Genomic DNA, 26335 nt, shown 5'->3' with positions numbered 1-26335 from the left:
CATCACACACAGAGAGACCCATCACACACAGAGAGACCCATCACACACAGAGAGACCCATCACACACAGAGAGACCCATCACACACAGAGAGACCCATCACACACAGAGAGACCCACCACACGGAGAGACCCATCACACACAGAGAGACCCACCACACACAGAGAGACCCATCATACACGGAGAGAGACCCACCACACACAGAGAGACCCACCACACACAGAGAGACCCACCACACACAGAGGGAGACCCACCACACACGCAGAGACCCACCACACACGCAGAGAGACCCACCACACACGCAGAGAGACCCATCACACACGGAGAGACCGACCACACACGCAGAGAGACCCATCACACACGGAGAGACCCACCACACGGAGAGACCCATCACACACAGAGAGACCCACCACAGACAGGGAGACACAGCACACACAGAGACCCACCACAGACAGGGAGACACAGCACACACAGAGACCCACCACACACAGAGAGAGACACCCCACACACAGAGAGACCCACCACACAGAGACACCCATCACACACAGAGAGACCCACCACACACAGAGAGACCCACTACACACAGAGAGAGACCCACCACACACGGAGAGACCCACCACATGGAGAGACCCACCACACACAGAGGGAGACCCACCACACACAGAGACCCACCACACACAGAGAGACCCACCACACACAGAGAGACCCACCACACACGGAGAGACCCACCACATGGAGAGACCCACCACACACAGAGAGAGACCCACCACACACAGAGAGACCCATCACACACAGAGAGACCCATCACACACAGAGAGACCCATCACAAACGGAGAGAGACCCATCACACACAGGGAGACCCATCACACACAGAGAGACCCACCACACGGAGAGACCCACCACACACAGAGAGACCCACCACACACAGAGAGAGACCCACCACACACGGAGAGACCCACCACATGGAGAGACCCACCACACACAGAGGGAGACCCACCACACACAGAGAGACCCACCACACACAGAGAGACCCACCACACACAGAGAGAGACCCACCACACACGGAGAGACCCACCACATGGAGAGACCCACCACATGGAGAGACCCACCACACACAGAGGGAGACCCACCACACACAGAGACCCACCACACACAGAGAGACCCACCACACACAGAGAGACCCACCACACACAGAGAGACCCACCACACACAAAGAGGCCCACCACACACAGAGAGACCCACCACACACAGAGAGACCCACCACACAGAGGGAGACGCATCACACACAGAGAGACCCATCACACACAGAGAGACCCATCACACACAGAGAGACCCACCACACACAGAGACCCACCACACACAGAGACCCCCCACACACAGAGACCCACCACACACAGAGACCCACCACACACAGAGACCCACCACACACAGAGGGAGACCCACCACACACAGAGACCCACCACACACAGAGACCCACCACACATGGAGAGACCCACCACACACAGAGAGAGACCCACCACACACAGAGAGACCCATCACACACAGAGAGACCCATCACACACAGAGAGACCCATCACACACAGAGAGACCCATCACACACAGAGAGACCCATCACACACAGAGAGACCCACCACACGGAGAGACCCATCACACACAGAGAGACCCACCACACACAGAGAGACCCACCACACACAGAGAGACCCATCACACACGGAGAGAGACCCACCACACACGCAGAGAGACCCACCACACACAGAGAGACCCACCACACACAGAGGGAGACGCATCACACACAGAGAGACCCATCACACACAGAGAGACCCACCACACACAGAGAGACCCACCACACACAGAGACCCACCACACACAGAGACCCCCCACACACAGAGACCCACCACACACAGAGACCCACCACACACAGAGACCCACCACACACAGAGACCCACCACACACAGAGACCCACCACACACAGAGACCCACCACACACAGAGACCCACCACACACAGAGACCCACCACACACAGAGGGAGACCCACCACACACAGAGACCCACCACACACAGAGACCCACCACACATGGAGAGACCCACCACACACAGAGAGAGACCCATCACACACAGAGAGACCCATCACACACAGAGAGACCCATCACACACAGAGAGACCCACCACACGGAGAGACCCATCACACACAGAGAGACCCACCACACACAGAGAGACCCATCACACACGGAGAGAGACCCACCACACACAGAGAGACCCACCACACACAGAGAGACCCACCACACACAGAGGGAGACCCACCACACACGCAGAGACCCACCACACACGCAGAGAGACCCACCACACACGCAGAGAGACCCATCACACACGGAGAGACCGACCACACACGCAGAGAGACCCATCACACACGGAGAGACCCACCACACGGAGAGACCCATCACACACAGAGAGACCCACCACAGACAGGGAGACACAGCACACACAGAGACCCACCACAGACAGGGAGACACAGCACACACAGAGACCCACCACACACAGAGAGAGACACCCCACACACAGAGAGACCCACCACACAGAGACATCCATCACACACAGAGAGACCCACCACACACAGAGAGACCCACTACACACAGAGAGAGACCCACCACACACGGAGAGACCCACCACATGGAGAGACCCACCACACACAGAGGGAGACCCACCACACACAGAGACCCACCACACACAGAGAGACCCACCACACACAGAGAGACCCACCACACACGGAGAGACCCACCACATGGAGAGACCCACCACACACAGAGAGAGACCCACCACACACAGAGAGACCCATCACACACAGAGAGACCCATCACACACAGAGAGACCCATCACACACGGAGAGAGACCCATCACACACAGGGAGACCCATCACACACAGAGAGACCCACCACACGGAGAGACCCACCACACACAGAGAGACCCACCACACACAGAGAGAGACCCACCACACACGGAGAGACCCACCACATGGAGAGACCCACCACACACAGAGGGAGACCCACCACACACAGAGAGACCCACCACACACAGAGAGACCCACCACACACAGAGAGAGACCCACCACACACGGAGAGACCCACCACATGGAGAGACCCACCACATGGAGAGACCCACCACACACAGAGGGAGACCCACCACACACAGAGACCCACCACACACAGAGAGACCCACCACACACAGAGAGACCCACCACACACAGAGAGACCCACCACACACAAAGAGGCCCACCACACACAGAGAGACCCACCACACACAGAGAGACCCACCACACACAGAGAGACCCACCACACACAGAGGGAGACGCATCACACACAGAGAGACCCATCACACACAGAGAGACCCACCACACACAGAGAGACCCACCACACACAGAGACCCACCACACACAGAGACCCCCCACACACAGAGACCCACCACACACAGAGACCCACCACACACAGAGACCCACCACACACAGAGACCCACCACACACAGAGGGAGACCCACCACACACAGAGACCCACCACACACAGAGACCCACCACACATGGAGAGACCCACCACACACAGAGAGAGACCCACCACACACAGAGAGACCCATCACACACAGAGAGACCCATCACACACAGAGAGACCCATCACACACAGAGAGACCCATCACACACAGAGAGACCCACCACACGGAGAGACCCATCACACACAGAGAGACCCACCACACACAGAGAGACCCATCACACACGGAGAGAGACCCACCACACACGCAGAGAGACCCACCACACACAGAGAGACCCACCACACACAGAGGGAGACGCATCACACACAGAGAGACCCATCACACACAGAGAGACCCACCACACACAGAGAGACCCACCACACACAGAGACCCACCACACACAGAGACCCCCCACACACAGAGACCCACCACACACAGAGACCCACCACACACAGAGACCCACCACACACAGAGACCCACCACACACAGAGACCCACCACACACAGAGGGAGACCCACCACACACAGAGACCCACCACACACAGAGACCCACCACACATGGAGAGACCCACCACACACAGAGAGAGACCCACCACACACAGAGAGACCCATCACACACAGAGAGACCCATCACACACAGAGAGACCCATCACACACAGAGAGACCCACCACACGGAGAGACCCATCACACACAGAGAGACCCACCACACACAGAGAGACCCATCACACACGGAGAGAGACCCACCACACACAGAGAGACCCACCACACACAGAGAGACCCACCACACACAGAGGGAGACCCACCACACACGCAGAGACCCACCACACACGCAGAGAGACCCACCACACACGCAGAGAGACCCATCACACACGGAGAGACCGACCACACACGCAGAGAGACCCATCACACACGGAGAGACCCACCACACGGAGAGACCCATCACACACAGAGAGACCCACCACAGACAGGGAGACACAGCACACACAGAGACCCACCACAGACAGGGAGACACAGCACACACAGAGACCCACCACACACAGAGAGAGACACCCCACACACAGAGAGACCCACCACACAGAGACACCCATCACACACAGAGAGACCCACCACACACAGAGAGACCCACTACACACAGAGAGAGACCCACCACACACGGAGAGACCCACCACATGGAGAGACCCACCACACACAGAGGGAGACCCACCACACACAGAGACCCACCACACACAGAGAGACCCACCACACACAGAGAGACCCACCACACACGGAGAGACCCACCACATGGAGAGACCCACCACACACAGAGAGAGACCCACCACACACAGAGAGACCCATCACACACAGAGAGACCCATCACACACAGAGAGACCCATCACACACGGAGAGAGACCCATCACACACAGGGAGACCCATCACACACAGAGAGACCCACCACACGGAGAGACCCACCACACACAGAGAGACCCACCACACACAGAGAGAGACCCACCACACACGGAGAGACCCACCACATGGAGAGACCCACCACACACAGAGGGAGACCCACCACACACAGAGAGACCCACCACACACAGAGAGACCCACCACACACAGAGAGAGACCCACCACACACGGAGAGACCCACCACATGGAGAGACCCACCACACACAGAGGGAGACCCACCACACACAGAGACCCACCACACACAGAGAGACCCACCACACACAGAGAGACCCACCACACACAGAGAGACCCACCACACACAGAGAGACCCACCACACACAAAGAGGCCCACCACACACAGAGAGACCCACCACACACAGAGAGACCCACCACACACAGAGGGAGACGCATCACACACAGAGAGACCCATCACACACAGAGAGACCCACCACACACAGAGAGACCCACCACACACAGAGACCCCCCACACACAGAGACCCCCCACACACAGAGACCCACCACACACAGAGACCCACCACACACAGAGACCCACCACACACAGAGACCCACCACACACAGAGACCCACCACACACAGAGGGAGACCCACCACACACAGAGACCCACCACACATGGAGAGACCCACCACACACAGAGAGAGACCCACCACACACAGAGAGACCCATCACACACAGAGAGACCCATCACACACAGAGAGACCCATCACACACAGAGAGACCCATCACACACAGAGAGACCCACCACACGGAGAGACCCATCACACACAGAGAGACCCACCACACACAGAGAGACCCATCACACACGGAGAGAGACCCACCACACACAGAGAGACCCACCACACACAGAGAGACCCACCACACACAGAGGGAGACCCACCACACACGCAGAGACCCACCACACACGCAGAGAGACCCACCACACACGCAGAGAGACCCATCACACACGGAGAGACCGACCACACACGCAGAGAGACCCATCACACACGGAGAGACCCACCACACGGAGAGACCCATCACACACAGAGAGACCCACCACAGACAGGGAGACACAGCACACACAGAGACCCACCACAGACAGGGAGACACAGCACACACAGAGACCCACCACACACAGAGAGAGACACCCCACACACAGAGAGACCCACCACACAGAGACACCCATCACACACAGAGAGACCCACCACACACAGAGAGACCCACCACACACAGAGAGACCCACCACACACAGAGAGACCCACCACACACAGAGAGACCCACCACACAGAGAGACCCACCACACAGAGTGACCCCCCACACAGAGAGACCCACCACACAGAGACCCCCACACACAGAGTGAGACCCCCCACACAGTGAGACCCACAGAGAACCCCCACACACAGAGATCCCCCATACAGTGAGAGAGAGAGACCCCACACAGAGAAAACCTCTACACAGAGAGACACACCCCACATAGAGAGAGAACCCCCACAGAGACCCTGCATACAGAGAGACGCCCAGACACACAGAGCCCCCACACAGAGAGACCCCCACAGAGAGAGAGAGAGAGAGACTCAGACACAGACACCACCCGCACAAACCCTCGACACTGAGACACTCCTGAAGAGATGCCCCCACAGTGGGTTTTGGGGGATTCTGTGGGATAGGTCAGTGGTTCTAGGAGGGTCTAAGAGACTGGTCAGTGGGCTTGCAAAGGTTTGAGGGACAGGTCAGTGGGCTTTCGAGGGTGTGAGGATCCATTCTGATTGATTTTTGGTCGTAATCCCAGTTGATTTGAATGGCACCTACTTGGAGTGGGAGAGAGGGGGAGAGGAGTGGGGGAGAGAGGAAATACCTGAGTGAGGGGGCAGATGGGTGTGGTTGAGAGGAGTTGGAAGGGAGACTGGGTGCAGGCTGTAATGAAAGTAACCTCAAATTTTTTTGGGATGCACGGACGATTTGTTCAAGCGCACGGCAGCTACAAATTTTTTGAGTGAGCGCACATGCAGTAACTCAGTTTGGGTTCCTCCAGGGTCACTCAGCTCCTGACCTCATTACAGCCTTGGTCCAAACATGGACAAAAGAGCTGAAACTCCCGAGGTGAGTTGAGAGTGACTGCCCTTGACATCAAGGCAGCATTTGACCGAGTGTGGCATCAAGGAGCACTACCAAAACTGGAGTCAATGGGAATCGGGGGAAAACTCTCCGCTGGTTGGAGTCATACCCAGCACAAAGGAAGATGGTTGTGGTTAATGGAGGTCAGAAATCTCAGCTTCAGGACATCAGTGCACGAGTTCCTCAGGGTTAGTGTCCTCGGCCCAACCATCTTCAGCTGCTTCATCAATGACCTTCTTTCCATCATAAGGTCAGAAGTGGGGATGTTTGCTGATGATTGCACAATGTTCAGCACCATCTGCAACGTTGCTTAGAGGGAACATCCACTGTGAGACCAAGGACCATAGACGAATGAAGTCTCATCAGACAAGGAGCCCTGTTCCTGTCAACCCACCATCCAGCATTTCACCCACACCTGCCTCCACCACACTGTAGGGACACACACACCCAACCACTCATCCCCTTGGTGAGGCCCATCTTTCCTTGGTTAGGACCATCTTTCCTCGGTTAAGAATCTAACCCCTCACTCTCATCTCCTCTATCCCATCCCCATCACGCACTCACCTCGAACAATGAAGTCCTGTCCATCACTAATGGCATCTCCCTTGGATTTCTGAAGCAGCGATATCCAGTGATGCATCTCCTCAGGGGTGTCAGAGTTACAGTGAATCACCCGGGTGGCCAAGATAATCACAAATGAGTTTGGTCTAAAAGTACAAAGACAGTTTAAAAAGGAGATCTTCACCTCCCCACATTCCTCTCCTCCCCTGAAGGTGCTGACTCTCACTGGGGTACAGGTCCCCCTCCTCTCCTGAAGGTGCTGACTCTCACTGGGGTACAGGTCCCCTCCTCTCCTAAAGGTGCTGACTCTCACTGGGGTACAGGTCCCCTCCTCCCCTGAAGGTGCTGACTCTCACTGGGGTACAGGTCCCCTCCTCTCCTGAAGGTGCTGACTCTCACTGGGGTACAGGTCCCCCTCCTCTCCTGAATGTGCTGACTCTCACTGCGGTACAGTTCCTCTCCTCCCCTGAAGGTGCTGACTCTCACTGGGGTACAGGTCCCCCTCCTGTTTGAAGGTGCTGACTCTCACTGGGGTACAGGGTCCCACTCCTGTCCTGAAGGTGCTGACTCTCACTGGGGTACAGGTCCCCCTCCTCTCCTGAAGGTGCTGACTCTCACTGGGGTACAGGTCCCCCTCCTCTCCTGAAGGTGCTGACTCTCACTGCGGTACAGGTCCCCTCCTCCCCTGAAGGTACTGACTCTCACTGGGGTACGGGTCCCCTCCTCCCCTGAAGGTGCTGACTCTCACTGCGGTACAGGTCGCCCTCCTCTCCTGAAGGTGCTGACTCTCACTGGGGTACAGGTCCCCCTCCTCTCCTGAAGGTGCTGACTCTCACTGGGGTACAGGTCCCCCTCCTCTCCTGAAGGTACTGACTCTCACTGGGGTACAGGGTCCCCCTCCTCTCCTGAAGGTGCTGACTCTCACTGCGGTACAGGTCCCCTCCTCCCCTGAAGGTACTGACTCTCACTGGGGTACGGGTCCCCTCCTCCCCTGAAGGTGCTGACTCTCACTGCGGTACAGGTCCCCCTCCTCTCCTGAAGGTGCTGACTCTCACTGCGGTACAGGTCCCCCTCCTCTCCTGAAGGTGCTGACTCTCACTGGGGTACAGGTCCCCTCCTCTCCTGAAGGTGCTGACTCGCACTGGGGTACAGGTCCCCCTCCTCTCCTGAAGATGCTGACTCTCACTGGGGTATAGGACTCCTCCTCTCCCGAAGGTGCTGACTTTCACTGGGATATGGGAGCCCTTCACATAAATTATTAGGAGAAAGAGAGTGGTTTGGGGTGAAGGTAGTGCATTTGGATTTCCATAAAGAATTCGATGAGGTGCCTTATAAAATGTTACTACACAAGATAAGAGCTCATGTATTGGGGGTCATATAATAGTGTGGATAGAGGATTGACTAACAGGAAACCCAGTTGGGATAAATGGGTCACTTGCAGGTTGGCAAACTGTAACTAGTGGAGTATCACAGGGATCAGTGCTGGGGCCTCCACTATTTACAATCTATATTAATGATTTGGATGAAGGGACGAATTGTATTGTGGCCAAATTTGCTGACAATACAAAGATACAGATAGCCGTTTGGTAATACAGAACTTGAGTATTGCTGAAAAAAGAGACATGTTGAATCATCCTTGTGAATCTCCTCTGTACTCTCTCCAATGCCTTCAAATCCTCCTCAAGTATGGCGCCCAGAACTGGATGCAGTATCACAGATGCGGCCTAACTAGTGTCTCATATAAGTTCAATATGACCTCCTTACTTAATGCCCCTAAAATAAGCCTATGATACTAGATGCTTTCTTAACTGCTCTCTCAACATGCCCTGACATCTTCAATGACCTATGTATGTATACACCGAGGTCCCTCTGTTCCTGCACCTCCTTTAGAGGATCTCCCTTTATTTTATACTCTCTCTCCATATCTTTCCTGCCAAAACAAATTACCTGACACTTCTCTGCATTGAACTTCCATCTGCCACTTGTCTGCCCAACTCACCAACTTTTCTATGTCCTTTTGAAGTTCAAAACTCTCCCCATCACAGTTAACAACATTTCCAATCTTCGTATCAACTGCAAATTTTGAAATCATGTCCTGCACACCACAGTCTAGGTCATTAATATATATCAGGAAGAGCAAGGGTCCCAACACTGACCCCTGGGGAACTCCAAGGCAAACCTTCCTCCAATTTGAAAAACAACCATTTATCACTACTCTCTGTTTCCTGTCACTCAGCCAATTTCTTATCCAAGTGCCTACTTTCCCTTTTATTGCATGAGCTAGAATTTTGCTCACAAGTCTGTTGTGTGGCGCTGTATCGAATGCCTTTTGAAAATCTATATACACCACATCAACAGCGTTTCCTTATCAACCTTCTGTTATCTCCTCAAAAAGCTCCAGCAAGTTAGTTAAACATGATTTTGCCTTGATAAATCCATGCTGGCTTTCCTTGATGAACCTGCACTTGTCTAAGTGATTATTGATTTTATCCTGTACTATAGTTTCCAGAAGTTTCCCTACCACTGAGGTCAAACTGACTGGCCTGTGATTGCCAGCTTTATCCTTGCACCCCTTTTTGAACAAGGGTGTAACCTTTGACAAAGGTAGAAAGAGGGGTGAGATCCTGCATCAAGAATTTAGGGAGCTAGCTAGCAGATTAAAAAACAGGACCTCAAAGGTTGTAATCCCTATGCCACATGCTAGTGAGTACAGGAATAGGAGGATAGAGAGAATGGATGCGTGGCTGAAGAGATGGTGCAAGAGGGAGGGCTTTAGTTTTCTGGATCACTGGGTCTGTTTCTGGCAAAGGTGGGGCCTGTACAAGTCGGACAGGTTGCACCTGAACCGGAACAGGGCCAACATCCTTGTGGGGACGTTTGCTAGTGTGGTTAGGGAGGGGCTTACACTAATTTGGCAGAGGGATAGGATACAGAGTGAAGGTACAGTTGGGGGTGATGCACAGCCAAATATAGAAGAGAAACTAAGTCAATCTGGAAGGTAGAGCAAATACAGACCTGTTAAGGCACAAGGGAATAATGCAAGGCTGGATTGCATTTATTTTAACGCAAAGAGTCTTACAAGTAAGGCAGATGAATTGAGGGCGTTGATAAACACATGGGAACATGATATTCTTGCTATCAGAGAGACATGGTTGAGGGAAGGGCAGGGCTGGCGTGACGGGGTGGGGGTGGGAGTGGGGTGGTGTGGGTGTAAGAGAGGACGAGGCATTGCACTATTGATCAAGAAGTCAAGTACTGCAGTAAAGAGGGGTGGTATCTTAGAAGGTTCTGCAGATAAGGCCATATGGGTAGAACCTATAAACAAATGGTGGCGGTGGGGGGGGTGCGAAATCACTTTGCTGGGGGTGCACTGTAGGCCTCCAAACAGTCAGGGGAACATAGAGGTGCAGATCTGTGGACAAATCTCAGAGAAGTGTAAAAATAATAGGATAATAATAATAGGGAATTTCAACTTCCCCAATATTAACTGGGATAGTCTTACTGTGAAAGGCTTAAAGGGTGGGGGATTCTTAAAGTGCATCCAAGAGAGCTTTTTGGGCCAGCACATAGAAAGTCCGACAAGAGAAGGGGTGATACTGGACCTAATCTTAGGGAATGAAGTTGGGAAAGTGATAGAAGTACCAGTTGGGGAGCATTTTGGGGATAGTGACCATAACTCTGTAAGATTTAAGATAATTATGGAAAAGGACAAAGACGGACTGGAAATAAAGGTCCTGAATTGGGGGACGGCTGATTTCAATATGATAAGACAGGATCTGGCCAAAATGGACTGGGAGCAGCTACTTGTAGGAAAGTCTACATCAGACCAGTGGGAGTCATTCAAAAAGAAAATAGTGAGGGTTCAGGGCCAACATGTTCCCGTAAAGATGAAGGGTAGGACCAGTAAGTCCAGAGGATTGGATAAGGCAAAAAAAGGAGGCTTTTGGCAGATACAGAGGGCTGAAAACAGCAGAAGCCCCAGAGGAGTATAGAAAATGTAGGGGGTACTTAAAAAAGTAATTAGGAGAGCGAAGAGGGGGCATGTATAAACACTGGTGGGCAAGATAAAGGAAAATTCCAAAGCATTTTATAAATATATTAAGGGCAAGAGGATAACCAGGGACCAAAGTGGCAATCTGTGTGTGGAGCCAGAGGACGTAGGTGAGGTTTCGAAAGATTACTTTTCATCTGTGTTCACTATGGAGAAGGACGATGGAGGTGTAGAAATCATGGAGGGGGACTGTGATATACTTGAACAAATTAATGTTGAAAGGGAGGACTATTAGCGATTTTAGCAGGATTTAAGGTGGATAAATCCCCAGGCCCAGGTCAGATGCGTCCAAGGCTGCTGTGTGAAGCAAGGGAGGAGATTGCAGGGGCTCTGGCAATAATTTTCAAATCCTCTCTGGCCACAGGACTGGAGGACAGTGAATGTGGTACCATTATTCGAGAAGGGTAGTAGGGATAAACCAGGTAATTACAGGCCAGTGAATCTGACATCAGTGGTAGGGAAACTATTGGAAAAAATTCTGAGGGACAGGATTAATCTCCACTTGGAGAGGCAGGGATTAATCGGGGATAGTCAGCATGGCTTTGTCAGGGCAAGATCATGTCTAACAAATTTGATTGAATTTTTCAAGGAGGTGACTAGGTGTGTAGATGAGGGTAGTGCAATTGATGGAGTCTACATGGACTTCAGTAAGGCTTTTGACAAGATCCCGCATGGGAGAATGGTCAAGAAGGTAAGAGCCCATGGGATCTAGGGCAATTTGGCAAATTGGATCCAAAATTGGCTGAGTGGCAGGAGGCAGAGGGTTATGGTTGAAGGTTGTGTTTGTGATTGGAAGCCTGTGACAAGTGGTGTAGCGCAGGGTTTGGTGCTGGGCTCCTTGCTGTTTGTAGTGTACATTATTGATTTAGATGTGAATATATGTGGAATGATTGGTAAGTTCGCACATGACACGATAATCGTAAATAGTGAGGAGGAAAGCCTTAGATTACAGGACGATATAGATGGGCTGGTAAGATGGGCAGAGCAGTGACAAATGGAATTTAATCCTGAGAAGTGTGAGCAGATGCATTTTGGGAGGACTAACAAGGCAAGGGAGTAAAAAATGAATGGTAGGACTCTAGGAAGTACAGATGATCAAAAGGACCTTGGTGTACCCTATCTGTAGATCCCTGAAGGTAGCAGGACAGGTGGATAAGGTGGTTAAGAAGGCATATGGGATACTTGCCTTTATTAGCTGAGGCACAGAATATAAGAGCAGGAAGGTTGTGATGGAGCTGTATAGAATGCTAGTTAGGCCACAGCTGGAGTACTGTGTGCTCTCCTGGTAGCCACGCTATAGAAAGGATGTGATTGGACTGGAGGGGGTGCGGAGGAGATTCAGGATGTGGCCTGGGCTGGGGGGTTAAGGCTATGAAGAGAGACTGGATAGGCTAGGATTCTTTTCCTTAAAGCAAAGAAGGCTGAGGGAGGCATGATTGAGGTATACAACATTATAAGGGGTTTAGATAGGGTAGATAGGAAGAAACTTTTCCCCTTAGCGGTGGTGTCAATAACCAGGAGGCATAGGTTTAAGGAGATAAGAGGCAGGAGGTTTAGGGGGATTGGAGGAAAAGTCTTTTCACCCAGAGGGTGGTTGGAATCTGGAACTCACTGCCTAAGAGGGTGGTAGAGGCAGGAACCCTCACAACATTTAAGAAGTATTTAGATGAGCACTTGAAACACCATAACGTACAGGGCTACAGGCCAAGTGCTGGAAAATGGGGTTAGAATAGATGGGTGCTTGATGGCTGGCACAGACACGATGGGCCAAAGGGTCTGTTTCTGTGCTGTATAACTCTATCACTCTATGACAGAAGGAGCATACAAAGGGTATACATAAAAATTGTTTAAATGAGTGGGAAAAAAATTGGCAGATGGAGTATAATGTGGGAAAATGTGAACTTGTCTATTTTGACAGGAAGAATAAAAAAGCAGCAAATTATTTAAATGGGAGAGAGATTGTAGAGCTCTGAGGTACAGAGGGATCTGGGTGTCCTGGTACATGAAGCACAATAAGTGAGTATGCAGATACAGCAAGTGATTAGGAAGGCAAATGGAATGTTGGTGTTTATTGCACGGGGAATGGAATATAAAAGCAGGAAGTTTTGCTACAGCTGTACAGGGTGTGGATGAGACCACGTCTGGAGTACTGTGTACAGTTTTGATCTCCTTATTTATGAAAGAATATAAATGCATTAGAAGCAGCTCAGAGAAGGTTCACTCGGCTGATTCCTGGAATAGGGGGAAAGGTTGGACAGACCGGGCCTGTATACATTGGAGTTTAGAAGAATGAGAGGTGATCTTATTGAAACATATAAGATCCTGAGGGAACCTGATAGTGTGGGAACTGAAAGGATGTTTCCTCGTGTGGGAGAGATTAGAACCAGGGGACGCAGTTTAAAAATAAGGAGTCTCCTATTTAAGATGGAGATGAGCAGAATTATTTTCTCTGACAGTCGTGAATATTTGGAATTCCCTTCCACGGAGAGCGGTGGAGGTAGGGTGAATGAATATTTTTAAGGCTGAGGTAGCTAGATTCTTGACCAACAAAGGAGTCAAAGGTTATCGGGGGCAGGCAGAATGAGGCCACAATCAGATCAGCCATGATCTTACTGAATGACGGAGCAGGCTCGAGGGGCTGAATAGCCTACTCCTGCCATGCATGCGTGTTTGTACGTGGAACGTTTTGGTCTCCTTACATAAGGACGGATATACTTGCATTGGAAGTACATCAGAAAAGGTTCACTGGGCTCATTCCTGTGGTGAAGAGTTCTCATGAGGAAAAGTTGCACAGGTTAGGCCCATACTCATTGGAGTTTAGAAGAATAAGAGGTGGTCTTATTGAAACAAGATTCTGGGGGGTTAGGGTGATTGACAGAGTAGCTGCAGAGAAGATTTTCCCACAATATGCTTTGGGATTGAAAATTTGCAAATGTCAATTCACTATATAAGGAGGCAGCAGGGGAGAGACATGAGGAAGGTACAGACAGTTCAACGTGCATTTTCCTTATATATTCATTCATGGGCTGTGGGTGTCGCTGGCTAGGCCAGCACTTATTGCCCATCCCTAATTGCCCTTGAGAAGGTGGTGGTGAGCTGCCTTCTTGAACCGCTCCAGCCTACGTGGTATAGGTACACCCACAGTGCTGTTAAGGAGGGAGCTCCAGGATCTTGACCCAGCGATAGTGAAGGAACGGAGATATATTTCCAAGTCAGGATGGTGAGTGGCTTGGAGGGGAACTTCCAGGTGGTAGTGTTCCCATCTATCTGCTGCCCTTGTCCTTCTAGATGGTAGCGGTCGTGGGTTTGGGAGGTGCTGTCTAAAGAGCCTTGGTGAATTCCTGCAGTGCATCTTGTAGATGGTACAGACTGCTGCTACTGTGCGTCAGTGGTGGAGGGAGTGAATGTTTGTGGGTGTGGTGCCAATCAAGCGTCTGCTTTGTCCGGGATGGTGTCAAGCTTCTTGAGTGTTGTAGGAGCTGCACTCATCCAGGCAATTGGGGAGTATTCCATCACACTCCTGACTTGTGCCTTGTAGATGGTGGACAGGCTTTTGGGGAGTCAGGAGGTGAGTTACTCGCTGCAGGATTCCTAGCCTCTGACCTGCTCTTGTAGCAGCAGTATTTATATGGCTAGTCCAGCTGAGTTTCTGGTCAATGGTAACCCCCAGGATGTTGATAGTTGGGAATTCAGTGATGGTAATACCATTGAATGTCAAGGGGCGATGGTTGGATTCTGTCTTGTTGGAGATGGCCATTGCCTGGCACTTGTGTGGCACGAATGTTACTTGCCACTTGTCAGCCCAAGCCTGGATATTGTCCAGGTCTTGCTGCTTTTGGACCTGGACTGCTTCAGTACCTGAGGAGTTGCAAATGGTGCTGAACATTGTGTAATCATCAGCAAACATCCCCACTTCTGACCTTATGATGGAAGAAAGGTTATTGGTGAAGCAGCTGAAGATGGTTGGGCCGAGGACACTACCCTGAGGAATTCCTGCAGTGATGTCCTGGAGCTGAGATGACTGACCTCCAACAACCAACATCTTCCTTTGTGCTAGGTATGACTCCAACCAGTGGAGAGTTTTCCCCCTGATTCCCATTGACTTCAATTTCATTAGGACTCTTTGATGCCACACTCGGTCCAATGCTGCCTTAATGTCAAGGGCAGTCACTCTCACCTCACCTCTGACATCAAACCTCAGCAGGAACAGTAACTGCACTTCAAGCAGCATCAGCTGATCAGTCAGTGTGGATTTGTGAAGCATGTCATCTGGCTGGTTAGGTTTAATTTTATAATGAGGTCACTAAAATGAGAGATAGGGGAGTGTCTATGGATGGTTTATACAGACTTCCAGAACATTCCACAGGGTGGCAATCTTCCAACATGGGTGGAAATTGGACCGGAGTAGGAGACAGAGCTGCAGGGACTGGCAGAATGTGTAATGTCTCCCAGGGACCTGCTCTGGGGCCTCAGCTTTTCACTATATTTATAAATGACCCGGATGAAGCAATAGGGACCATAAATTCAAATCTGCTTATGACACCAAGTTAGATGACACAGTAAATAGTGTGGATGGGAGCAGGAAGGGGCAGAGAGACATTGATAGATTCAGCAAGAGTGGACAAAACTGTTTTAGTTGGAGTTCAGTGTGGGGAAGTGTGAGATCACCAACTTTAGACCCAAGAAAGACAGATCAGAATATTTTCTAAATGGTGGGAAACTGGGAAGTGTGGAGGAACAGAGAGATTTTGGGATTCACGTACAAAAATCTATAGTCTCTAGAGTTTAGAAGAATGAGAGGTGACCTCATTGGAGCATGCATGATACAGGGTACATGCAGGAAGGAGGTGACCCTTGGGTGAAGTGGGGGAGTGGGGGTTAGAGCCAGGGGACACAGAATAAGGGGAAAGCCATTTTGGATTGAGTAGAGGAGGAATTTCTTCACTCAGAGGGTGCTGAATCTTTTGGATTCTCTACCCCAGATGTCTGGGGAAGCTCAATCATTATGCTCAAGACAGAGGCTGATAGATTTCTAGATATTAAAGATATCAAGAGAACATGGTTTTGAGGTATTTGAATGGCCGAGCAGGCTCGAAGGGCCGAATGGCCTACTCCTGCTCCTATTTCCTAGGTCTCTATTACTAAAAGCTAATGAAATCCAAAAAGTAATCGAAAAAGCTTATGGAATGTTTCTCTTTACCCCAGAGGCTGGAATACAAAGGGGAGGAGGTGAGATTACAGTTATATAAAGCACTGGTCAGACCCCATCTGGAGTAACTGGGTTCAATTCTGGGCCCCGCACCTCAGGAAGGAGTGGTGCACTGTTGAGTCTGCCTGCCTGCAACCACCACCATCTTGCCCCGCCCCACCATCCCCTTGCCCCGTCCCACCAGCCCCTTGAACAAAGAACAAAAATCTATCTATCCCTGTCTTTAATATGTTCAATAATGGGTAGAGAATTCCAAAATAATTCCAAAGAAAGTTCTCCTCATCTCAGTCCTAAATGATCGACTCCTTATCCTGAGACTGAGCCCCCGTGTTTGATTCCCCGACCAGCGGAAACAATCTCTCAGTGTTCGCCCTATCAAACCCTTGCAGAATCTTGTAGGTTTCAATGAGATCACCTCTCATTCTTCTAAACTCCAAATTATATAAGACCAGTTTACTCAGCCTCTCATTAAAGGACAACCCCCTCACCCCAGGGACCAATCTTGTGAACCTTCACTGTATCGTCTCCAATGTAAGCATATCCTTTCTTAAATATGAAGATGAAAACTGCATACAATATTCCAGTTGTGGTCTCACCAAAACCCTGTACAAATGTAGCAAGACTTCTTTATTCCTGTGCTCCAATCCCCTTGTAATAAAGGGCAACATGCCATTTGCCTTCATCATTACTTGTTGTACCTGCATGCTAACTTTCTGTGTTCTTTGTACGAGCATCACCCAAGTCTCTTTGAACACCAACATTTACAAGTTTCACGTCTTTTTTAAAAATCCATTTTTCTCTTCTTACTGCCAAAGTGAATAACTTCACACTTCTCCACATTTCACTCTAATTGCCACCCCTTGTTGCCCACTTATGTAATCTGCCTATATCTCTTTGCAGCCTCTCTGTGTCCTTCCCACAGCTTACCTTCCATCTAGCTTTGTATTATCAGCAAACTTGGATACATTACTCTCTGTCACTTTGTCTAAGCCATTAATATAGATTGTAAATAGCTGAGGCCCCAGCACTGATCCTTGCAGCACTACACTAGTCACAGCCTGCCAACTTGAAAATGCACTCTTTTTCCCTACTCCCTGCTTCCTGTCCATTAATTAGTCCTCTATCTATGCTAACATATCACCCCCAACACCATGAGCCCCTATCTTGCGTATTAACCATTTGTGTGGCACCTTATTGAACGACATTGGCAAATCCAGGTATACTACATCTACTGGTTCCCCTTTATCCACCCTACTTGTTACATCCTCAAAAAACTCTAATAAATTTGCCAAACCCAATTTCCCTTTCACAAACCATGTTGGCTTTGACTGATCATACTATGCTTTTCTAAGTCCATTGATAAGACCTCTGTAATAATAGAATTCAGCACTTCCCCAATGACTGATGTCAGCCTAACTAGCTTGTAGTTCCCTCTTTTCTCTATCCCTCCTTTCTTGAATTATGGCATTACAATTGCTAACGTCCAATCTGCTGGGGCCATTGCGGAATCAAAGGAATTTTAGAACATCATGACCAGCGTATCCACTATCTCTGCAGGTATTCAAGCCGGGCCATTCAGGGGTGATGTCAGGAAGCAGTTCTTCACACAAAGGGAAGTGAAAATCTGGAACTCTCCCCCCTAAAAAGCTGTTGAGTCGGGAGGTCAATTTAATTGAGATCAATAGATTTTTTTTGGTTAGGGGTATCGAGGGATTTGGAGAAAAGACAGGTAATTGGAGTTGAGATACAAATCAGCCAGAATCTATTAAATGGTGAAACAGGCTTGAGCGGCTTAATGGTCTCCTCCTGTTCCTATGTAACGAGGGGCTGAGTGGCCTCCTCCTGTTCCCGTGTGACAGGCTCGAGGGGCCGAATAGTCTCCTCCTGTTCCTGTGTGACAGGCCTGAGGGGCTGAATGGCCTCCTGTTCCTGTGTAACAGTCTTAAAGGGTTGAATGGCCTCCTCCTGTTCCTGTGCAACTAGCCCGAGGGACTGAATTAGATCCTCCTGTTCCTGTGTAACAGGCCTGAGGGGCTGAATGGCCTCCTCCTGTTCCTGGGTAACCGGCCTGAGGGGCTGAATGGCCTCCTCCTGTTCCTGTGTAACAGGCCTGAGGGGCTGAATGTCCTTCTCCTGTTCCTATATAACAGGAAAGAGGGGCTAAATGGTGTCCTCCTGTTCCTGTGTCTCTCAGTATTACCTGTCGGGGTTATCAGAGGCACACACTGACTCGATCATTCCCACATCCACAGTGCCCTGTCCCAAAACAAACAAACACAGAAACATAGATTAGTGACTGGGAACAGATTAGCCGTTGCCACATACTGTTCTACCAATCCGATATCCATTAATCTCAGAATTCTCAATCCTGCACCTTCAAAATCCCTGGGGCGCGTGATTCTGAAGCAAGTCTCAGCTTCTCATTGCTTTCGGCCAGAACCTCAGCAAACAGCAGAAGACGAATATGCTCATCCATTTAGAAAAACCAAAACCTCAACCCACCTTCTCCCCATATCCCCAAAGCACATTAACGCACAGCACAGGATTAGATGGAGTAATCGTTTGATAATATAGAACTTGAGTATTGCTGAAAAGAGAGACATGTCTAAGCTCACAAGAATACCAACATAAAGGGGAAACAACAATTTATACTGTATGTACAAGGTATATCCTTGTTCTGTCAGACAGAAAGACATGTACGCACATTGCACCTGTTTCAGCTAAACAAAATAAGTGACAGCCATTCGCTGACTCATTCCTCATGTCTCATGCCTTTATTAACCGAAGCATAGAATACAAGAGCAGGGAGGTTATGCTGCAACTGTATAAAACTGTATAAAACTGTAGGCCACAGCTGGAGTACTGTGTGCAGTTCTGCTCACCATATTATAGGAAGGATGTGACTGCATTGGAGAGGATGCGGAGGAGATTTACCAGGAGGCTGTTTGGGCTGGAGGGTTGGAGCTATGAGGAAAGATTGGATAGGCTGGGGTTGTTTTCCTTGGACCAGTGAGGTTGAGAGGGGACCTGATAGAGGTGGATAAGATTATGAGGGGAATAGATAGGGCAGATAGGAAGGTGCTTTTTCCATTAGCAGAGGAGTCAATAACCAGGCAGCATAGATATGAGGTACGAGACAGAAAGCTAAGAGGGGAGTTGAGGAGAAATTTTTTCACCCAGAGGGTGGAAGGAGTCTGGAACTCACTGTCCGAAAGAGTGGTTGAGTCAGACACTCATGTGACGTTTAAGAAGTATTTAGATATTTACTTGCGTTGCCATAGCCTCCAGGGCTATGGGCCAAGCGCTGGAAAATGGGATTAGTGTAGTCAGATCTTTGTTCACTGGCGCGGACTCAATGGGCTGAATGGTCGCCTCCTGTGCTGTAGACGTCTATGAGTATATGAGCAATGCCTTGACAAATCAGGGTTAAACTGCCTGGTTTAAATTTCAAACAATGCTTGACAGTTTACTGTCAGTCACCATCAGTGGTGCATTCTCCATGGCATCGCCACGTGCCGACCAATCAGCGCTCTCTTCACATACAGTATAAATTGTTGTTTTCCCCCTTATATTGGTATTCTTGTGAATGTCCGGATGAGTGCTAAAAAAAAAAGCTAAGGTACAGGGTAAAGCTCCCTCTACTCTGTCCCCATCAAACACTCCCAGGACAGGTACAGCACGCGGATAGATACAGAGTAAAGCTCCCTCTACACTGTCCCCATCAAACACTCCCAGGACAGGTACAGCACAGGTTAGATACAGAGTAAAGCTCCCTCTACACTGTCCCCATCAAACACTCCCAGGACAGGTACAGCACGCGGATAGATACAGAGTAAAGCTCCCTCTACACCGTCCCCATCAAACACTACCAGGACAGGTACAGCACGGGGTTAGGTACAGAGTAAATCTCCCTCTACACTGTCCCCATCAAACACTCCCAGGACAGGTACAGCACGGGGTTAGATACAGAGTAAAGCTCCCTCTACTCTGTCCCCATCAAACACTCCCAGGACAGGTACAGCACGCGGATAGATACAGAGTAAAGCTCCCTCTACACTGTCCCCATCAAACACTCCCAGGACAGGTACAGCACGCGGATAGATACAGAGTAAAGCTCCCTCTACACTGTCCCCATCAAACACTCCCAGGACAGGTACAGCACAGGTTAGATACAGAGTAAAGCTCCCTCTACACTGTCCCCATCAAACTCTCCCAGGACAGGTACAGCACAGGGTTAGATAGAGTAAAGGTCCCTCTACACTGTCCCCATCAAACACTCCCAGGACAGGTACAGCACGGGGTTAGATACAGTGTAAAGCTCCCTCTACACTGTCCCCATCAAACACTCCCAGGACAGGTACAGCACGGGGTTAGATACAGAGTAAAGCTCCCTCTACACTGTCCCCATCAAACACTCCCAGGACAGGTACAGCACGGGGTTAGATACAGAGTAAAACTCCCTCTACACTGTCCCCATCAAACACTCCCAGGACAGGTACAGCACGGGGTTAGATACAGAGTAAATCTCCCTCTACTCTGTCCCCATCAAACACTCCCAGGACAGGTACAGCACGCGGATAGATACAGAGTAAAGCTCCCTCTACACCGTCCCCATCAAACACTACCAGGACAGGTACAGCACGGGGTTAGATACAGAGTAAAGCTCCCTCTACTCTGTCCCCATCAAACACTCCCAGGACAGGTACAGCACGCGGATAGATACAGAGTAAAGCTCCCTCTACACTGTCCCCATCAAACACTCCCAGGACAGGTACAGCACGCGGATAGATACAGAGTAAAGCTCCCTCTACACTGTCCCCATCAAACACTCCCAGGACAGGTACAGCACAGGTTAGATACAGAGTAAAGCTCCCTCTACACTGTCCCCATCAAACTCTCCCAGGACAGGTACAGCACAGGGTTAGATAGAGTAAAGGTCCCTCTACACTGTCCCCATCAAACACTCCCAGGACAGGTACAGCACGGGGTTAGATACAGTGTAAAGCTCCCTCTACACTGTCCCCATCAAACACTCCCAGGACAGGTACAGCACGGGGTTAGATACAGAGTAAAGCTCCCTCTACACTGTCCCCATCAAACACTCCCAGTGCAGGTACAGCACGGGGTTAGATACAGAGTAAAGCTCCCTCTCTTTGTTTCCTCTCAGCCAAGAAAAGTTCACCATCTCTTTACATTGCTTCTTTCTAAGTCTGATTGTCAGTCCCAAAGTGGAGTGAGCTGATCCTTACCACTGCGTTCTTTGGATTAGCTTGTTCATCACGCATCTCTCGTAACTGCTGCTGTGTCGCACTGTGAACACCACTCAGTACATTGAACCAGTCACTGCCAGGAGAAAACACATCAGTAAACAGCTTCACATCAGCACTGTGTCCACACACATCTTCCCCTACTCAAACTTCTCCACCACTTACTCTCATCTGTTTGTCTCGCTCCTTTAAGTTTCAGTTGTGGTACACACGTCTCTGAGTTAGAAGGTTCGAGGTTCACAGAATCACAGAATCACACAGTGCAGAAGAGGCCCTTTGGCCCATCGAGTCTGAACCAACACGTGAGTAACACCTGACCTACCTACCTAATCCCATTTACCAGCACTTGGCCCATAGCCTTGAATGTTATGATGGGCCAAGTGCTCATCCAGGTACTTTTTAAAGGATGTGAGGCAACCCGCCTCCACCACCCTCCCAGGCAGCGCATTCCAGACCGTCACCACCCTCTGGGTAAAAAAGTTTTCCTCACATCCCCCCTAAACCTCCTGCCCCTCACCTTGAACTTAAGTCCCCTCGTGACTGACCCTTCAACTAAGGGGAACAGCTGCTCCCTATCCACCTTGTCCATGTCCCTCATAATCTTGTATTCCTCGATCAAGTCGCCCCTCAGTCTTCTCTGCTCCAACAAAAACAACCCAAGTCTATCCAACCTCTCTTCATAACTTAAATGTTTCATCCCAGGCAACATCCTGGTGAATCTCCTCTGCACCCCCTCCAGTGCAATCACATCTTTCCTATAATGTGGCGACCAGAACAGCACACAGTACTCCAGCTGTGGCCTCACCAAGGTTCTATACAACTCCAACATGACCTCCCTACTTTTGTAATCTATGCCTCGATTGATAAGGGCAAGTGTCCCATATGCCTTTTTCACCACCCCACTAACATGCCCCTCCACCTTCAAAGATCTATGGACACACAAGCCAAGGTCCCTTTGTTCCTCAGAACTTCCTAGTGTCATGTCGTTTATTGAATACTTCCTTGTCAAATTACTCCTTCCAAAGTATAGCACCTCACACTTTTCAGGGTTAAATTCCATCTGCCACTTATCTGCCCATTTGACCATCCCGTCTATATCTTCCTGTAGCCCAAGACGCTCAACCTCACTGTTAACCACCCAGCCAATCTCTGTGTCATCCGCAAACTTACTAACCCTACTCCCCACATAATCATCTATACAGTTTATATAAATGACGAATAATAGGGGACCCAGCACAGATCCCTGTGGTACACCACTGGACACTGGCTTCCAGTCACTGAAGCATCCTTCTGTCATCACACTCTGTCTCCTACAACTAACCCAATTTTGAATCCACCTTATCAAATTACCCTGTATCCCATGTGCATTGCCTTCTTTATAAGTCTCCCATGTGGGACCTTGTCAAAGGCTTTGCTGAAATCCATATAAACTACATCAACTGCACTACCCTCATCTACACACCTGGTCACATCCTCAAAACATTCAATCAAATTTGTTAGGCATGACATCCCTCTGACAAAGCCATGCTGACTATCCCTGATCAAACCTTGCCTCTCCAAGTGGAGATAGATTCTCTCCTTCAGAAATTTCTCCAATAGTTTCCCTACCACTGACATGAGACTCACTGGTCTGTAGTTCTCTGGCTTAACTCTATATCCCTTCTTGAATAGAGGAACCACATTAGCTGTTCTTCAGTCCTCTGGCATCTCCCCCATGGCCAGAGAGGGATGAGTGAGGGTGGGAAGTGGAGAGGTGTGAGGTGCGGAATGGGTAAGGGCTATGGGTGTGGGGATTGAGGTGGGGAGTGGGTGAGGGTGTGGGGTGTGAGGGGTGAGGGGGGTAGTGGGTGAGGGCAGTGGGTGTGGTGGGTAATGGCAGGGGCTGTGTAGGGGGAGATGGGGAGTGGGTGAGGGCAGGGGGTAGTGTGGGGGGAGGTGAAGAATGGGTGAGGGCAGCGGATGTGTGGGGGAGGTGGAAGGGGTTGAGGGCAGGGGATGTGTGGGGGGAGGTGGAAGGGGGTGAGGGCAGGGGGTGTATGTGAGGAGGTGGGGAGTGGGTGTGGGGTAGGGGGTGTGTGGGGGAGGTGGGGAGTGGGTGAGGACAGGGGGTGTGTGGGGGGAGGTGGAAGGGGGTGAGGGCAGGGGGTGTATGTGAGGAGGTGGGGAGTGGGTGTGGGGTAGGGGGTGTGTGGGGGAGGTGGGGAGTGGGTGAGGACAGGGGGTGTGTGGGGGGAGGTGGAAGGGGGTGAGGGCAGGGGGTGTATGTGAGGAGGTGGGGAGTGGGTGAGGGCAGGGGGTGTGTGTGGGGAGGGGGTGTGTGGGTGTGGGGAGTGGGTGTGGGGAGTGGGTGTGGGGAGGGGGTGTGTGGGGGGAGGTGGGGAGTGGGTGTGGGGAGTGGGTGTGGGGAGGGGGTGTGTGGGGGGAGGTGGGGAGTGGGTGTGGGGAGTGGGTGTGTGGGGGAGGTGGGGAGTGAGGTGGGGAGTGGGTGTGGGGAGTGTGTGGGGGGAGGGGGTGTGTGGGGGGAGGGTGTGTGTGGGGGGAGGGGGTGTGTGGGGGGAGGGGGTGTGTGGGGGGAGGGTGTGTGTGGGGGGAGGGGGTGTGTGGGGGGAGGGGGTGTGTGGGGGGAGGGGGTGTGTGGGGGGAGGTGGGGAGTGGGTGTGGGGAGTGGGTGTGGGGAGTGGGTGTGGGGAGGGGGTGTGTGGGGGGAGGTGGGGAGTGGGTGTGGGGAGTGGGTGTGGGGAGGGGGTGTGTGGGGGAGGTGGGGAGTGGGTGTGGGGAGTGGGTGTGGGGAGGGGGTGTGTGGGGGGAGGTGGGGAGTGGGTGTGGGGAGTGGGTGTGGGGAGTGGGTGTGTGGGGGGAGGTGGGGAGTGGGTGTGGGGAGGGGGTGTGTGGGGGGAGGTGGGGAGTGGGTGTGGGGAGGGGGTGTGTGGGGGGAGGTGGGGAGTGGGTGTGGGGAGTGGGTGTGGGGAGTGGGTGTGTGGGGGGAGGTGGGGAGTGGGTGTGGGGAGGGGGTGTGTGGGGGGAGGTGGGGAGTGGGTGTGGGGAGGGGGTGTGTGTGGGGAGGGGGTGTGTGGGGGGAGGTGGGGAGTGGGTGTGGGGAGTGGGTGTGGGGAGTGGGTGTGTGGGGGGAGGTGGGGAGTGGGTGTGGGGAGGAGCTGTGTGGGTGTGGGGAGTGGGTGTGGGGAGTGGGTGTGTGGGGGAGGTGGGGAGTGGGTGTGGGGAGGGGGTGTGTGGGGGGAGGGGGTGTGTGGGGGGAGGGGGTGTGTGGGGGAGGTGGGGAGTGGGTGTGGGGAGTGGGTGTGGGGAGTGGGTGTGTGTGGGGGAGGTGGGGAGTGGGTGTGGGGAGGAGCTGTGTGGGGGAGGTGGGGAGTGGGTGTGGGGAGTGGGTGTGGGGAGTGGGTGTGTGTGGGGGAGGTGGGGAGTGGGTGTGGGGAGTGGGTGTGGGGAGTGGGTGTGTGTGGGGGAGGTGGGGAGTGGGTGTGGGGAGTGGGTGTGGGGAGGGGGTGTGTGGGGGGAGGTGGGGAGTGGGTGTGGGGAGTGGGTGTGGGGAGGGGGTGTGTGGGGGGAGGTGGGGAGTGGGTGTGGGGAGGGGGTGTGTGGGGGGAGGTGGGGAGTGGGTGTGGGGAGTGGGTGTGGGGAGTGGGTGTGGGGAGTGGGTGTGGGGAGGGGGTGTGTGGGGGGAGGTGGGGAGTGGGTGTGGGGAGGAGCTGTGTGGGGGAGGTGGGGAGTGGGTGTGGGGAGTGGGTGTGGGGAGTGGGTGTGGGGAGTGGGTGTGGGGAGGGGGTGTGTGGGGGAGGTGGGGAGTGGGTGTGGGGAGTGGGTGTGGGGAGTGGGTGTGGGGAGGGGGTGTGTGGGGGGAGGTGGGGAGTGGGTGTGGGGAGGGGGTGTGTGGGGGGAGGTGGGGAGTGGGTGTGGGGAGTGGGTGTGGGGAGGGGGTTTGTGGGGGGAGGTGGGGAGTGGGTGTGGGGAGGAGCTGTGTGGGTGTGGGGAGTGGGTGTGGGGAGGGGGTGTGTGGGGGGAGGTGGGGAGTGGGTGTGGGGAGGAGCTGTGTGGGTGTGGGGAGTGGGTGTGGGGAGGGGGTGTGTGGGGGGAGGTGGGGAGTGGGTGTGGGGAGGAGCTGTGTGGGTGTGGGGAGTGGGTGTGGGGAGGGGGTTTGTGGGGGGAGGGGGTGTGTGGGGGAGGTGGGGAGTGGGTGTGGGGAGGGG

At 52.0% G+C, this 26335-nt stretch overlaps 1 protein-coding gene across 1 annotated transcript in view; it reads right to left on the bottom strand.

The window, feature by feature from the left end:
• The window catches only part of myo10l3 (myosin X, like 3), a 383661-nt gene that overhangs the window by 58545 nt on the left and 298781 nt on the right, over positions 1-26335 (bottom strand). Inside the window, exons 29-31 of the mRNA XM_041201628.1 lie at positions 22113-22206; positions 19064-19119; positions 7607-7749 (exon numbers count right to left, since the gene is read on the bottom strand). Of these exons, the coding sequence (XP_041057562.1) occupies positions 7607-7749; positions 19064-19119; positions 22113-22206 (293 nt within the window). The remainder of the gene's footprint in view (positions 1-7606; positions 7750-19063; positions 19120-22112; positions 22207-26335) is intronic.

This window comes from Carcharodon carcharias, chromosome 12 (genome assembly GCF_017639515.1).
Source record: "Carcharodon carcharias isolate sCarCar2 chromosome 12, sCarCar2.pri, whole genome shotgun sequence".
NCBI lineage: Eukaryota > Metazoa > Chordata > Chondrichthyes > Lamniformes > Lamnidae > Carcharodon > Carcharodon carcharias.
Note: the sequence above shows the minus strand (reverse complement) of the source record. Positions and strands in the feature narration are given on the sequence as shown.